General features: G+C 52.7%; 4 protein-coding genes across 4 annotated transcripts; 2 read left to right on the top strand and 2 right to left on the bottom strand.

Annotated features, from left to right (window-relative positions):
* Positions 1-106: 106 nt before the first annotated feature.
* On the bottom strand, positions 107-2,232 carry CMQ_4596 (far upstream element-binding protein; the record flags this gene model as incomplete). The annotated part of the gene is made up of 3 exons (XM_014312752.1): positions 107-240; positions 418-1,959; positions 2,190-2,232. The coding sequence occupies 3 exons, from the start codon at positions 2,230-2,232 to the stop codon at positions 107-109; spliced, it is 1,719 nt and encodes a 572-aa protein (XP_014168227.1).
* Positions 2,233-3,622: 1,390 nt separating this feature from the next.
* CMQ_4881 (set domain containing protein) lies at positions 3,623-5,236 on the top strand (the record flags this gene model as incomplete). Its single annotated transcript, XM_014313037.1, has 1 exon — positions 3,623-5,236. The coding sequence occupies one exon, from the start codon at positions 3,623-3,625 to the stop codon at positions 5,234-5,236; it is 1,614 nt and encodes a 537-aa protein (XP_014168512.1).
* An 860-nt stretch (positions 5,237-6,096) lies between these two features.
* CMQ_4797 (FAD-binding domain containing protein) lies at positions 6,097-7,335 on the top strand (the record flags this gene model as incomplete). Its single annotated transcript, XM_014312953.1, has 1 exon — positions 6,097-7,335. The coding sequence occupies one exon, from the start codon at positions 6,097-6,099 to the stop codon at positions 7,333-7,335; it is 1,239 nt and encodes a 412-aa protein (XP_014168428.1).
* A 2,454-nt stretch (positions 7,336-9,789) lies between these two features.
* Positions 9,790-10,566, bottom strand: CMQ_4274 (uncharacterized protein; the record flags this gene model as incomplete). Its single annotated transcript, XM_014312430.1, has 2 exons — positions 9,790-10,134; positions 10,234-10,566. The coding sequence occupies 2 exons, from the start codon at positions 10,564-10,566 to the stop codon at positions 9,790-9,792; spliced, it is 678 nt and encodes a 225-aa protein (XP_014167905.1).
* Positions 10,567-14,085: the final 3,519 nt, after the last annotated feature.

Below are 14,085 nucleotides of genomic sequence, written 5' to 3'. Positions count from 1 at the left end.
CCCCACCCATCAAAAAGCACACGAGAGGTCATAGAACGAGGGAGGTCTCTTGTCTTTGCGCCTCTGGCCACACGCAGACAAAGCGAGCCAAAATTTAGACCAGCGCCTAAGCACCGTCGCCCGGGGCACCGCCTGCCTGCTGTTGCTGCAGTGCTTGATACCACATGGCCACGTAGGCCGCGTAACCGCCGTAAGGAGCGTAGGGATCCGCGTTCGGGTCGTCGCTGCCAGACATGGCGCCTTGTTGAGGCGGCGCATAGCTCGCAGGAACACCACCGCCACCACCAGCGCCACGACCGGCACCACGACCACTGCCGTTGCCATAGCTCGAGTTGTCATAGTCGCGCTGCTGGTAGCCGCCTCCGCCACCTCCACGACCGCGGCCACCACCACCGCCACCACCGCTGTTCTTCTGACGAACGGCCTCCACCTTCTCCTCGATGGCCAGCTTTGCCATCTCGATGGCCTGGAGACTGCCAATCAGCCCGATCTCGCGCTCGTTCTCGTTGGCACCCGGCGTCTGCGACACGTTGATCTTGCAGCCCGTCTGCGTCTGCATTTCGCGGATTGTTTCGCCACCCTTGCCGATGATCATGCCCACCGCTTCAGACGGCACGAAGATGGAGTCGTTGATGCGGTCGCCGCCACCACCGCCACCAGGGCCACCCCTGAAGCCTGCGCCACCACCGCCTGGAGCACCGCCAAAACCCTCCCGGCCACCACCTCCTGCGCCTCGGAAGGGAGCACTGCTGGGTCCTCCAGCCCCCCCAGGACCACCGGGCCCGCCGCCGTTGGAGTTGCGCGTGTCGCTATCGACGATCTCCATGATCAGCTCCTTGGCCTGGTTCGTCATTGCTCGGGCGCCAATCAGATTCACCGGCCGCAGGCCGTTCACGCTTTTCGCCTCGCCGACAATGTTGATGTGGCAGCCACTGCGCTCCTGCAGGTCACGAATCGTCTCGCCACCCCGGCCAATGATTAGGCCGACAGTCCGGTCCGGAACCATGATCTGGACGCACTCCTCGCCGTCCTTGAGAGGTGTTGTACCGCCGCCACCAGCAGCTCCCATACCGGCACCACCAGCGCCACGTCCACCAACGCTGCTGGCACCGCGGTCACTGCCAGTCCCCCGGGGAGCTGAGCTCATACCGCTGTCCTCGATGATTTGGTAGATAGCGGTCCTGGCAATGACGCGTTGAGCGCCAGGGCCAGTGATCTTGCACTGGCGCGTCTCCTCGTCTGGGCTGGCCGCAGCAAGGAATTGAACGCGGCAGTGGCTGTCGTTCTCCACGCGCTTCAGATTCTCGCCCTGTCGGCCGATGATCAGGCCCACGAGACTGGCTGGGATCTCGATCGTTTCTGTGATGTCGTCGCCACCAGCACCGGCGCCGCCACCAGCGCCTCCGCGGCCAGGCGACCGGTGCCGGCCACCATTGCCGCCGCGGGGAGAGAAGCGGTCGTGATCTCTGCCGCGTGGCGTCGGCGAGAAGGAGCGCTCGTCGCCGTGATCATGGCTGGCATCCCGCCGTTCGTCCCGGTACGGATTGCTGCCATTGCGGTAGCTGTCGCCGGTCCGTCTCGCTGGGGCTGGCGACCGAGAGCGAGAGCTGCGGTACCGTCTAGCATCGGGCTGTGCAGTCGCAGGTGGAGTTGCCGAGTATGTGATGGGGCGATCATACGGAGTGACACCATTCTGAGCAGCGTGTGCCTTGGCCCGGGCAATGGCCTCCTGGATGCTCACATTTCCTGATGTCGTGGGCTGGACGGCAGCACCTAGGTCGAGGCTACCGCTAGATGTCGGCTGTGGATATTGGTATGACGCTGCTGGTGCCGCCTGATAAGGGGCGCTGCTAGAGACACCGGGAGCCTGGCTGTGGGCAGGATAGCTGGGCGCCGGCGGGGGGTAAGATGGTTGCTGCGATTGGGGAGGCGTCGACGAGGCTTGCGGCTTTTGCGCAGCTATTGATTTCAAACAAGAAACACATAAATGGTCAGATACGGGCTCTAAGACGTTCAGGATTGGGAAGAGCTTCAGGAAGAAATCAGGGCAGATGCAGATAACAGTAGATGCATATACACAATACAGACATGAATGTCAAAAGGCTTGCAAGCAGGACTTTGTACTTTTCAAGCCGGCAACGCGTGGAGAGACCATAAGGAGCTTAGAGGACAGTGTGAGTTTGACTTACCGAGAGTCGCCAATATAGACTCGAGATTCGAAAATTCCGACATACTTTGAGGCAAGGTTTTGTCTGGCAGCTGAATCCGACTGTTCACGAATGATCTGGCGGCGGGGACAATTTATGTATGGAGACCCGTCCCTCTCTTTTCTTTTTGCTACCCGTCGCAAGACAATACTGGGCACTTTTCCGCTTCCGTTGACCTTTTGTGGGCAAGAAGAAGGGCGCTGCAGAACAAAGCAGGCAACAAGAGCAGTATTTTCAAGCGTTGTGTTTTGGACACGACGAGACGGAGCAGCTGAAACTAACCACGGCGTCCTAATAGTATGCAATTCCACGGTGCCAAAAGTATTATCTGTTTGCTCTTCAATTTCGTTTTGTCTTTTTCTTCAGATTCGTTTGTCTTCAATATTCGTCCTTCCGGCCTTACAGAACTTGCACAGCAAAATAGAGAACGGCGACCAAGATACGGGCGACACTTTGTCAAGACGTAAATGCAGACACAATGCACGCAAACCCGTTTGTTTTGTTGTCAGGTCAAAGCGATCGATTAGTCCTCAGCAGGCAACAGGCGATTCACCAACAAGGTAGCAGCGAGCGCAGAGACAGTATGACACAGCAGCAGACTACTTTCCGGCGTGATGCTGACGACGAGAAGAGGACCGAGAAGGCAATGACAGAGAGAAGGCGCGTAGAATTGAGACGTGGTAAGATGACGAATACATATATTGTGTCGAGTCGCTTCGGATTCGATTCAGCGACGCTGGCGCAATTACTAGGAGAGTAAGAGCGCGACTGCAACAAATGAGTGTGCTTCGGATACAAACAAAAACACGTCGAGATATTCAGAGGGAGAAGTTTGCCCCTTTAGCGCAGTAAAATTTTCACCTGTAATTACCGGAGGAAGAAGGCTCATTATTAGGGGAAGGCAACTGTTTTTCCGTTTCCGTCCAGGTCGCATCAGAGTCAGATCACATGACATTGCTCACGTGGACTATGTCCCGAGTTTACGGCTTAGCATAGCTCTGTTGGCGAGTGCCGGCTCGTCTGGGGGCCATTAGATACTTGCTATGGCAGCAAGGTATCTTTTATTGCGTGTAATCATTAATCGACAAAGCAGGCTGTCATCTACTGGTTCATGCTGTTCCGAACTATGAGGTTTCTAACAGCAGCATCCGCAGCCTTTTCTAAATATTGCTAAATTCCTCTACAGCAAGCACCGACGACATATTGAGTGAGCCACGCGCGTATATGAGAGAGAAAACAGACGTTGCTCCTGCCCGTTATACGATGTCCTTATCACACCAGTTGACGGGAGTTTCTTTTTGAAAGCTGACAGTGTCCAGTATCACGTGACAAATACTGCCCCTAACCTACGCTAAGCTTTCCCACATGAAGAGCCAAACTTTGAAAACTACAGAAGCATTGTGGGGAGATCAGACATGGCTTCCCTCGATGGCGACGACCGGTTTGCGAGGCTGGTAGTCTGGTCACAGTCACTTGGAGGCAGACTGCACGAGGCGGCCGAGATTTATCGTGACGACGTGACCCAAATTTCGCTGAGAGTGCGGTCGAAAAATGGGGAAGAGAAGCAGCTTGAATCTGGCGAAGAGGCAATTTTTTGCCCGCTGTCGACTACCCTATCGTACCTGAACGCCCTCGAAGGAGGACGGCCGCTAGGTTCCTCTGCCGCAGAAGAAGCAGGGCTATCTCCAGGCCGGCTGACTTTTCCGAACAGTTTCTTGGAGCAGGCTCCGCCGCATGTCATCGGCCGGTTCTTTCTCATGCAACAATACCTGATGGGCCAACAGTCGCACTGGCATGCATATATTGCATCTCTGCCGCAGCCTGAGCATGTTAGCTCGTGGAACCTGCCGGCGCTGTGGCCACGGAACGGTGAGGATGCTGAAAGCGGCCCGGCCCTGCTCGAGGGAACCAATGCAGGTATTGCTGCGGCAGAGATGCAAGCAAATGTGGCACAGGAGTACCGGCAGGCAAGGCGGCTTTTGAAGAGCGTGGCGTATCCAGCGCTGGCCGAATTCACACGGCTGCTGTACCACTGGGCGTTTTGTATCTTCACCAGTCGCAGCTTCCGGCCGTCGCTGGTGCTGAGTGCAGAGGCGCAGACAGAACTGGGGACCGATGGGGAGGCAAGCGGTGGCCGAAGCGTCCCTCGGCTGTCCAGTGGCTGCAAGACGGACGACTTCTCTATTTTGCTGCCTGTGTTGGATCTGGCCAACCACGATCCGACAGCGAGGGCGACGTGGGAGGCGACGTCTGCCCACCTGGCCGACGGAAGCGCGTCTGGTCATGAGGCAGCATCCGTGACTGGTGTGAGCTTCCGCGTCCAGCAGCGATATGCACCTGGACAGCAGGTGTTCAATAACTACGGCATGAAGACCAACAGCGAGCTGCTGCTGGGCTACGGGTTCGTGCTGCCTCCAACGGCGACCCTGCACAACGACTACGTCCATCTGCGGAAGCGAGGAGCATCGGCTGCGGTCGCTGGGACGGAGGCCGGCACAGGTCAGCCGCGGGACTTTCTACTCTCGCTACGACCAATGGATGACTCCAGCTCCGTCGTGGGCGCCTCACGGCAGTGGCCGCGGCGCACGACCGTGGCTGGCGGCCTGCCCTCTGCATTCTCCCGCTTCGAGGACGCACTACTGTGGGACCTGTGCTCGCAGATGTGGACAGAGGCAGACAGGCAGCAGACACTGGGACTGGAGCCAGGTATGGAGGTGTCTATGGATGCGATACCGCTGGAGCAGCGGACCGCTGTTCTTGACCGTGTCTTCGCCGCAGCATCGCCAGAACAGTTGAGTCCGTTCTCCGAACTCGAGGACAGGGCGCGCCAGACGCTCTTTGCAAAGGTGGCCATGGACTATGAGCGACTGGCTGAGGGTGAGCAGTATGTGGCCGAGGAAGAGGATGTCGATGCGAGCGAGCGAGCAAACTGGCAGCTGGCGCAGGCCTATCGACAGCAGTACGGAGCAGTACTGATCAATGCTTTAAAGACACTTGACCCAGAAGTCGAGTTAGTGGAAGCACCCTGAGGGTTGATCGATGCTGTCAGTAAATGACATGACATCAAGGCCTTCCCTCGTGAGGTTAAATGCTGTGAAAATCGGCGCCTGGGCGTATACTACTTCTCTTTATTGGGGCTCTAGCCTTCTTCACAATACCATCACCAATAACGCAACACACCCTCTGCCCCCCTAAAAAAAGGCTTAAGCGGGGCATCGTCACCTGTAACGATCTCCGTACGACGTAGGAGCAAAACTTTCGTGAGCTTTCAGCGTATTAATGCTACTGTTGCAACAGACGCAACCCCACATCCCCCGCATTGTAGCAGGCGGAGAGGACATGAATAACACCGATACGGGGATAGGTGCTGCAAAGTACAGCAATTTTAGAAAGTAGCGTACGGTGTACATAATTCAGAAAGGGCTTAGAACCCCGACTGTGCTTGATATCGACAACAACAACCTTGAAGGAGGCATGAGGCCAAATCAACGGCAGTAATCAGCGACCACGCGTGCTTCCCATTGGGCTCATCGCCACTCACTGAAGTGTCAGGTCTTCAAAAATGTGTTTTTTTTTTTTTGCTATTTTAATATGGCTGCCGGCCCTTCCATCACGGTAGCTCAGAAATACTAGGACACAACCAGGCACATATGCTGCTTCCTCCAGGCTGAAATTATATGAAGTGGGTCAGCAGTGTGTTATTAGTGCTGCAGAGTGGGTATGGGTCTGCTCGTAGAGACGTAGGACCTGAGCGGGTCTCACGCCTTGACAGGCAACTGTGATGTAAGAATGAAGGCAGGAAGGTGTTACAAGGCGTAACTATTAGATATCCGAATATTTCTAATATTACCCGAATCATTCGGTTGGTTCCTCTCCATGACACAGCGCCATGTCTTCTCCGCCATCCTCTCCCGTCCTCATCATTGGAGCTGGCATCGTCGGCCTGACCCTCGCGCAGGCTCTGAAGAAAGCGAGCATTCCGTTTGTTGTCTACGAGCGTGACGCTGGTCCAAACACCCGATCCGATGGTTGGGGCATCACCGTGCACTGGGCACTTCCGGCACTCGAAGCTTGCCTTCTGCCAACCTTGTTTTCTGGTCTTCGCGACATCCAGGTCGACCCGCAGCAGGGCATCCACGACACTGGCCGCTTTGTCTTCCTCGACCTGGCCACGGCTGAGCCAGCCTATGTGATTCCACCCAGCCGACGTCTGCGCCTCGACCGCCGCAAGCTACGCCGACTACTGTTGACGGACATTGACGTACAGTGGGGGAAGGCCCTAGAAGACTTCAGCTCGGCCGACGAGTCGGTGACGGCCCACTTCGAAGACGGCACCATGGCCACTGGCTCCCTGCTCGTGGGCGCTGATGGAAGCAACAGCCGCACGCGACGGCGGCTTTTTCAGAGTTTGGGCAATGCTGCTGCCGCCAATCTCTACCAGCTGCCCGTGCGCTTTATGGGTGTTACCGTGCGGCTGACGACCGACCAGGTGAGACCGCTACGCGCCATCGACCCGTTGCTCTTCCAGGGCTGCCACCCTGACACCGGCGCCTACCTCTGGTACTCCATCTTGTCGACACCCGAGGTAAACGGGTCTGCCGGTAGCGAAACTGGCGAGTTCTATGAGGGCCAGCTCAACCTTTCGTGGATGGCCCGCGGCCCTGACGACGAGGTTCCGCCGACGCAGCCGGCCCGTCTGAACAAGATGCGGGAACTGGCTCAGCCGTTTGAGCCGCGACTTCGTGCCGCCGTCGAGAACATTCCCAAGGATGCCGAGGTACTCGAGGTCCTCCTTCAGGACTGGCCTACGCAGCCGTGGCCCAACCATGGCGGAACCGTCACCCTTGCCAGTGACGCCGCCCATGCCATGACCATGTATCGTGGCGAGGCCTTCAATCACGGCATCACAGACGCCGCCTCTCTGGCCGAGCATTTGGTGACAGCGTGGGCCTCCCAAGACCTGCTCAGACGTCTGCGAGCCACTGTGGATGTCTACGAAAAAGATCTCGTCCAGCGCACCCAGTCGGCCGTTCTACTCAGCAGACAGGCCTGCTTGGATGCGCACGATTTCAAAACTCTGACAGCGGAGAGTCCGCTGGTCAGTAAACGAGCCATTGTGAAGCATTAGGACCTTTTTAAGTTGCGATTTCTCAGCCCTGCAATGGTGTTGGTTAGTTCGAGCCCAACCCGGCACTACATCTGCTAAGCACTTTCCCGCCGTTGATAGCGTTGCGGGTAGACGGATTGACATGCTTTGCGTCAGGTTTTCTTCCTAACCTAGCAGTAGTCTAGTATTTTAGCACGAGCTCTAATACTTACATACAGCCACGCCGAAGCTGATAAGAGACCAGGCCAGTTATCTACATCGTAGAAGTATTTTTACACGCTGGCTCTGTTTGCCGGCTGCTATATAGGATTTATTTTCTTGAGACTCCACGAGGGATGGTTGAAGCATTCGCCTCACACCGAAACAACTGGTGGCCACTTTCCATCTGTTCCATTCTTGTGGGTTTGTACATACTCCATTTTCTGCGTGGTATTTCCAACGTATGTTGTTGGAGACGATGCAGAGGCTAAAGGCGTATTTGCCTTCAGACATTGATATGAGATGCTCCTCGGGCGCCGTAGAATAAGATTTGCGTAGTGCCTGCGTATCGAATTGTTATGACACACTAATTTGCGAAAGAGAACAAATTTCGCACCACCAGCGCTTTGTGGGCGCCTCCGAAATTTATCAGGCTCTGATACGGTGTGGTGTGTATGAGCCGACTACGAGTACTTGTACTTCCTCGAGAGTTTCGTGGCCGCGGCCGTGGACGATTGCGGACGCGGTGCTGAAAGGATGGTGCATCTTGGACCTGCAACTCGCATATCCCAACGGACACAATCTCATGGGAGAAAAGCATGGAGATTTTCGAGAGAAGCTAGACTAGTGCGGCAGTGAAAAGTCTGCACCATAACCCATAGAGGTCACGTGCAACACAATCTGCTAAAATCTACTACCTTACAGCAGCCCAAAACCCCAGTTGACCTCCTTCGGGGCTTCAAAGGAGACTAGGTACAGAGCACTCACACAAATACCTCCAACGTGAGAGAACTGACAGAGACGGGACACGTTTAATGAGACCATAACAATATTTATTGGCACGAAGAGAGTTTTTGTCTGCACCTGGTCTTCTGTATACAGAGAGATGTGCGAGTACTCCGCATCGTATATACATGTATCTTATATCTTGTATACACTTATGCAGCTTACTAGCCGTACGGAGCACACAAAAAATCGGCCCGGATATGCGACCCGGAGATGAAATGTGCCCGTGCTCCGTTTGGAGTACGCGTACGCGTAATACCAACCAAACAGTCTCTTAAGCCGGTTCAAGAAGCAGAAATTTGGACTACCCACGACAAATGGAGTAGTACGGAGTACTCCGTAATCTACGAGTTGTGCTACAGGAGTATGAAATTCCCCACCATTGTGGGACTCAGCGGTTTTGTGGTATGATACATCACTTTGGCCGGGGGTTCAATGCACTTCCGTCTACGGAATACTCTGTACATAGTACTCGTACTCCGTGTGTGGCGACCGAGATCGAGCTTCGAATGCCCCGGAACGGATCTTGTTGATGAAAATAATAGACGATCACTGCTATCTCTGAGATAACTCCTGCTCTAGACGGTAGTTCATCGGCGCTGAAAAGCAATGAGGTTGATAAGACCGACTTGTGGTGAGGTGCTTAGCTCAACCAATTACTTCAACTTCCCGGTTTACGGAGTACATAATAGTAATATGTTTGCGCGATTTTTATTTCAGAGTGCCAAGCTCTGCACACAAACTTTGCACTGGCCAATGCCAACAATCAAATATGGGGTTTGCTCTGAAGTGCCCCGGCAGTCTAGCTACTCCGTATGGAGTGTTGTGTGGTTGTTCCGCTACTATCTAGTCCCTTATACTTTATATACATGAGTACTCTATAGATAGCGAGGTTAAGCCTAACTATATCAGTCTAAGGTGAGCCCGTATAGAGTATTGAATCGTATTACGTCCATCGCTGGAAAAGCACTAATATAGTACGGTGTATCGTACGCTATTGACTGCTACTCCGTATATACTCGTAAGATACGTAGTTGCCGTCGCGTCTGATAGGGACGCCCTGCCATCGTAAGATGTACTCCGGCAATAAATTTTTCCGGCAGTTGTCATACGCATACCATGTCCAAGTGAACAGTTCTCGTTCTCCGTACGTGCTTACGGAGGACACTCCGTAAGAATGGTGCTCGCACATTCTTCGCCCTAGACCTCCTTCTCTATGCCTTAGTGCACCCGCTTGCATACGAAAAAGCCCCGACAAATCGTGTGGAGAAGTACGAGTATTGTACATAGTATAGGGGCAGGGATTATGGGATATATACTCTTCTCATGCACCTGCATCAAGAGTCGGTCCAACCTTCATGCACCTTGTAGATTTCTATGGAGTACGGAGTAAATGATTGTTATTACTCTTTCTCTCCATCAAATTATATCATACTGGTTTGCACGCTTTCATAGGTCTAGCCAGAACTTAATCAACGATAGCACAAAAATCTAGGCTGCGATTTTCTCGTTCGCAAACGCGGCCGCCTTCTCCAGAGCACCAGTAAGCTCTGGCACCATGGACAGGAAGGGCGAGTGGGAAGCCTTCAAGTGGGTGAAAAAAGCATCGGGTCCAAGAGCAGACGCAAGCTGTTCTTGGACTGGCAGTGGGATAGCTTGGTCGTCATCGCAAAAGATGTAGCCACAGTCAATTTCGTGCCAGGGCTCGTAATCAGCAGCGTCCGTGAAAATGGGTGCCGATTGGTGCTTGAGGTTGTCCAAGGCCCATTTCAGGTCCTCGGCATTGAGATCGTGATAGAAAACCTTCTCTGGCGATTCGACACGCGAATAGTCTCCCTATAGATAAAACAGTGGTAAGCATACGTTACGTAAACCCTAAAATTATCTTCAATGGAGGACGGGTGTTGTTTTAGATAATCGAGAATTGCAGCTTACATCAAACTTCATCCAGGGGAGAAATTGGCCGCCCAACAACTCCTTCGGACACTTGCCCTTTCTTGTAACAAAGGCCGAAAGGTAGATGAAGAGGCTGACGCCACCCGTCTTTCCCTCCTTTGCACGTTGTTTCCACCCTAAGCCCTGAATGGCACTGGCACCAGGAACTCCTCCATACGAGTGCACGACGACGATGACCTCCTTGCCTTGCTCAACAAGAGGCGTCAACACGGCGCGTATGGCTGCAGCATCTTCGGGCATATGCTTGGTGGGAGGCTCAGCTCCAACGCTTGGATATTCGACCGCCTCAGTCTCCCACCCATCGACTTTCATCGACTTTCGGAGCTTGTCGTAACAGGCCGCGGAGTGCCAAGCACCTGGGGCAAAAACAACGACTGGTTTGGATGACATGATGAGTTGATTAGGACTCTTGGGAAGCTTCGATAAAATGCGTGAGAAACTGAGAGAAAGGACTATTCAGCAGTGCCTTTTCATGAAGGACTTCAGCAACAATTTATCTGGAGGGGAACCATGGAACCAGAAGAGGCAAGTCATGTGGAAATATACGTACGAAGAATGCAGCTAGCAGGGAGAATATCCTTTTTGAAACGCCCCACGCCCCTTCTGGCAAGATATGGATCTCAAGAGGGCATCATAATTGCCGTTCCGCTCTCCCCTCAGGAGATTTTTGAAACTAAGGCTCAATCCGGGTCATTGCCGGAGTAGTTCGCGGGCAAAAACCGTTGATCCCACACGGAAGGTAACATCCAATGGGTAGTGGATATCTTGAAAGTACGAATGGAAAGGGGTACTGTGCCACACCAAGACCAGTAAGCTTAGTTTCGCTCTTCGCATTCTGTCGGCTGTCCGGTGCCGTTGCCTATGCCTGTTCATTGTTATGAAAAGGGGAGTAAAAGAAGAAAAAATTATGCCAACGTTTCCCTTTAAACCGTCTCCTCGCCTGTTCCATATTATACCCACTAACCAGTGTGAGTGACTCTGGGAATACCCAGAATTGCACTTAACCCGCCGATCGCCCCCATCACAACATGGAATTGATACTGTACCAGCATGGGATATGAGAGGCACTGAAGAAAAAGGAGAGACTTGGCTACAGGACTAGGCTCACTACCCTTTAAAAAGTCACGAACCGGCGCGCTGGGATTTTCTTGCTTCTTTTTGCGGACTAAGCCTGCATGACTCCCGGCAAACTAGTAACGAACGACTTGACTTCAGTTTCCGTCATGGAATCCTTATCCATTCTTCACTATCGCGCCGAGATCGTGAATACTCAAGCGCCGGGACTCAAGAACACCACCACCGCTCTTCTAGTACTGGCAACTGTATTCGTAGCCCTGCGGTTTGTTTCTCGGCATCTCATGGACAGTCTGTACGGTCCAGATGATTGGTTGATGCTAGGCGCACTGGTGAGTTTTGTGTGGTACGGCAATGACAGCAAAGACAGCCAATTCAGAACGTGCAGAGCTAACACAGGTGTGTTTTCCTCATCAGGCAGCCGCTTTTGCTACCGGAGGACTCAACTATGGAAGTAAGTAAAAACAAACCATAACGAAGGTCTGTTCCAGACTTGCTAGCCGCTCCACTACTAATTTTTGTGCAGTGCTGTCTTATGGTCTTGGCGAGCATACCTCAGATCTTTCCTTTCCGCATATGGAGATTGTATTGAAGCAGTTGGTGGCTTTCGAATGCCTTTACGTCACGGGTGTTCTTTGCAACAAGATATCAGTGTTATTCATGTATCTGCGCATTTTCCCGTCGCGTGGGTTTCGAATAACGGCAACCATCATCGGTTCTACTGTCGTCGGATGGTGGATTGCCATCGTGCTGGTCTGCATATTTCAGTGTAATCCAATTTGGGGGGCATGGCGTCCTTGGGATGGGGCTTCTTGCATCGACCTCAGAGCATCTTTTATCGGCAACGCCATTCCCAATATCCTGAGCGATGTCGCCATTCTCTGCATGCCGGTACAACAAGTGCTGAAGTTGCGAATCAACGCCGTGCAAAAAAGTACGATTTTGTTCATGTTTTTGCTTGGCAGTTTGTGAGTTGCTCCTTTTAGTTAGAGGCAGACGCATGTGTTAACGGCAAGTAGCGTACTGTTTGCCAGCATCTATCGGTTTACTCTTGTCATGAGGTTTGACCAAGATGATACTACATGTAAGCGCCACCGCTTTCCAACATTTCAAAGATGTGTTTTGACGTCAAATTTCTAACTCGCATTCTCTTCAGATACACTCGCCCCTGCTTGCACTTGGTGTGTCGTGGAGACAGCCTGCGGAACTATTAGCGGATGCCTTCCAACACTAAGACCATTATTGCTGAAAGTATCGAGAAAGTTTGGCAGCATCCCAAGCGCCAGCGCTGGCACAAAACAATCTGGTGCGAATAGCCGGGGTCCCACTGAGTTGGTGACATTTGGAGGTACGGGCGGCGTGAAGTCCACCGGGACCAGTCGGCAGTTTACTAGATTACAGGATGGAACGCCGACCCCAACGACCCGATCCGAGATCCAGGCAGAAGACATGGCTTCATCCGACGATGAGCATCCACTCAACACAGATGCCATGCATGTACAGGTCCACCATGAGATAAAAATTGTGAGCACGACGGCTAGTATCCCCACAGATCAGTCGTATGCAGATAAGTATAAGAAATACCGTGGGGTCTGACGAACGCACACGGTCATGTTCGGAAAACAAAAGTATTTCAATGTTCTCTGTTATTTTTCGTGCGCTTCAGAAAAGTGGAACACAGCTACACCATGGGGAGTGTCGCAAGGAAGGCTAATCGCAGTCAGCTTTGGCGTTTGTTTATTTCCTTTATATTTTCTAAGGCATATAGTAGGCGCTTGGTTCAGCAGTAGCTTTAAATCAGGGCGCAGTAGTCTTCTGATCAATATGGGGCTTCAATCTGCAGGTTGGAATCGTTTGGGACAAAAATCGGCTATCCACGTCGTATGACGAAAACCCCCGTGAAATATCACATGTCGTTACATATCATTTTGTACGATACATACTGAGATCTCTACATATTCGGCGTGGTTGCAGAGTGTGAAATAGTACGGAACTATACGTAGACGCACAGACGTCTATCAATTAGCGGCCGTTGCCGATCGGAACAGCTCCACGGTGAAGTGACCAGTCATGTGAAAGAATAGGATTGTGTCCTCTCTAGGGCACAGACTGCGGCCTTACATAGTACAATCAATCACGGCGCCGACTCCAAGGTTTGAAAAGCCACGCGAGCACCCCACTTCATACGAGAATACTGGAGGATGCCGAGATCACTCGGCTTGGAACGGAGTAGACTACATCAAGTCCTTCGTACATACTATGTACTAACAGTCTTTTCGCAAAGATGTTCAAGCTAATTGGTCACGTATGCTCCGTGTTAGTCCACATAAACCGTTCAACGTGAAGTAAGGATTTCATTGCAAGCCTCAACCCCCCGATCTTACCTGTGCCGCGATGCATTATGGCATATTCGGCAGCGGAATAACTGGGTTTCAGACAAAACATGTCGATTGAACATTGTGTCAGTGACAACGCTTTAGTCTGCACTCCGAGCAGTTCCAGACATCAGGGACTCCGGTCCGAGCTTTATATGGGTCCAAAGTTCTCCTACCACTTGTCTACGAGCTCTAGACCTGCAGACAAACTCTTCCACGGAATGAATGGGTCGATTGTCATCGAAGTCATCTCAATCAGTCCTTTCGTAGCCGATATCAACACGTTGTGGTCAGGTGGTAGCACAGTGTGAGCTGTCGTCAACAGCGGACTTTGCACTGGTAGCGTCGCATCGTGACATTTGCATACACAATCGCCTTGGTG

Source organism: Grosmannia clavigera, assembly GCF_000143105.1.
Source record: "Grosmannia clavigera kw1407 unplaced genomic scaffold GCSC_97, whole genome shotgun sequence".
Lineage (NCBI taxonomy): Eukaryota > Fungi > Ascomycota > Sordariomycetes > Ophiostomatales > Ophiostomataceae > Leptographium > Leptographium clavigerum.
The sequence above is the reverse complement of the archived record's forward strand: the minus strand, read 5'-3'. Positions and strand labels throughout refer to the sequence as shown.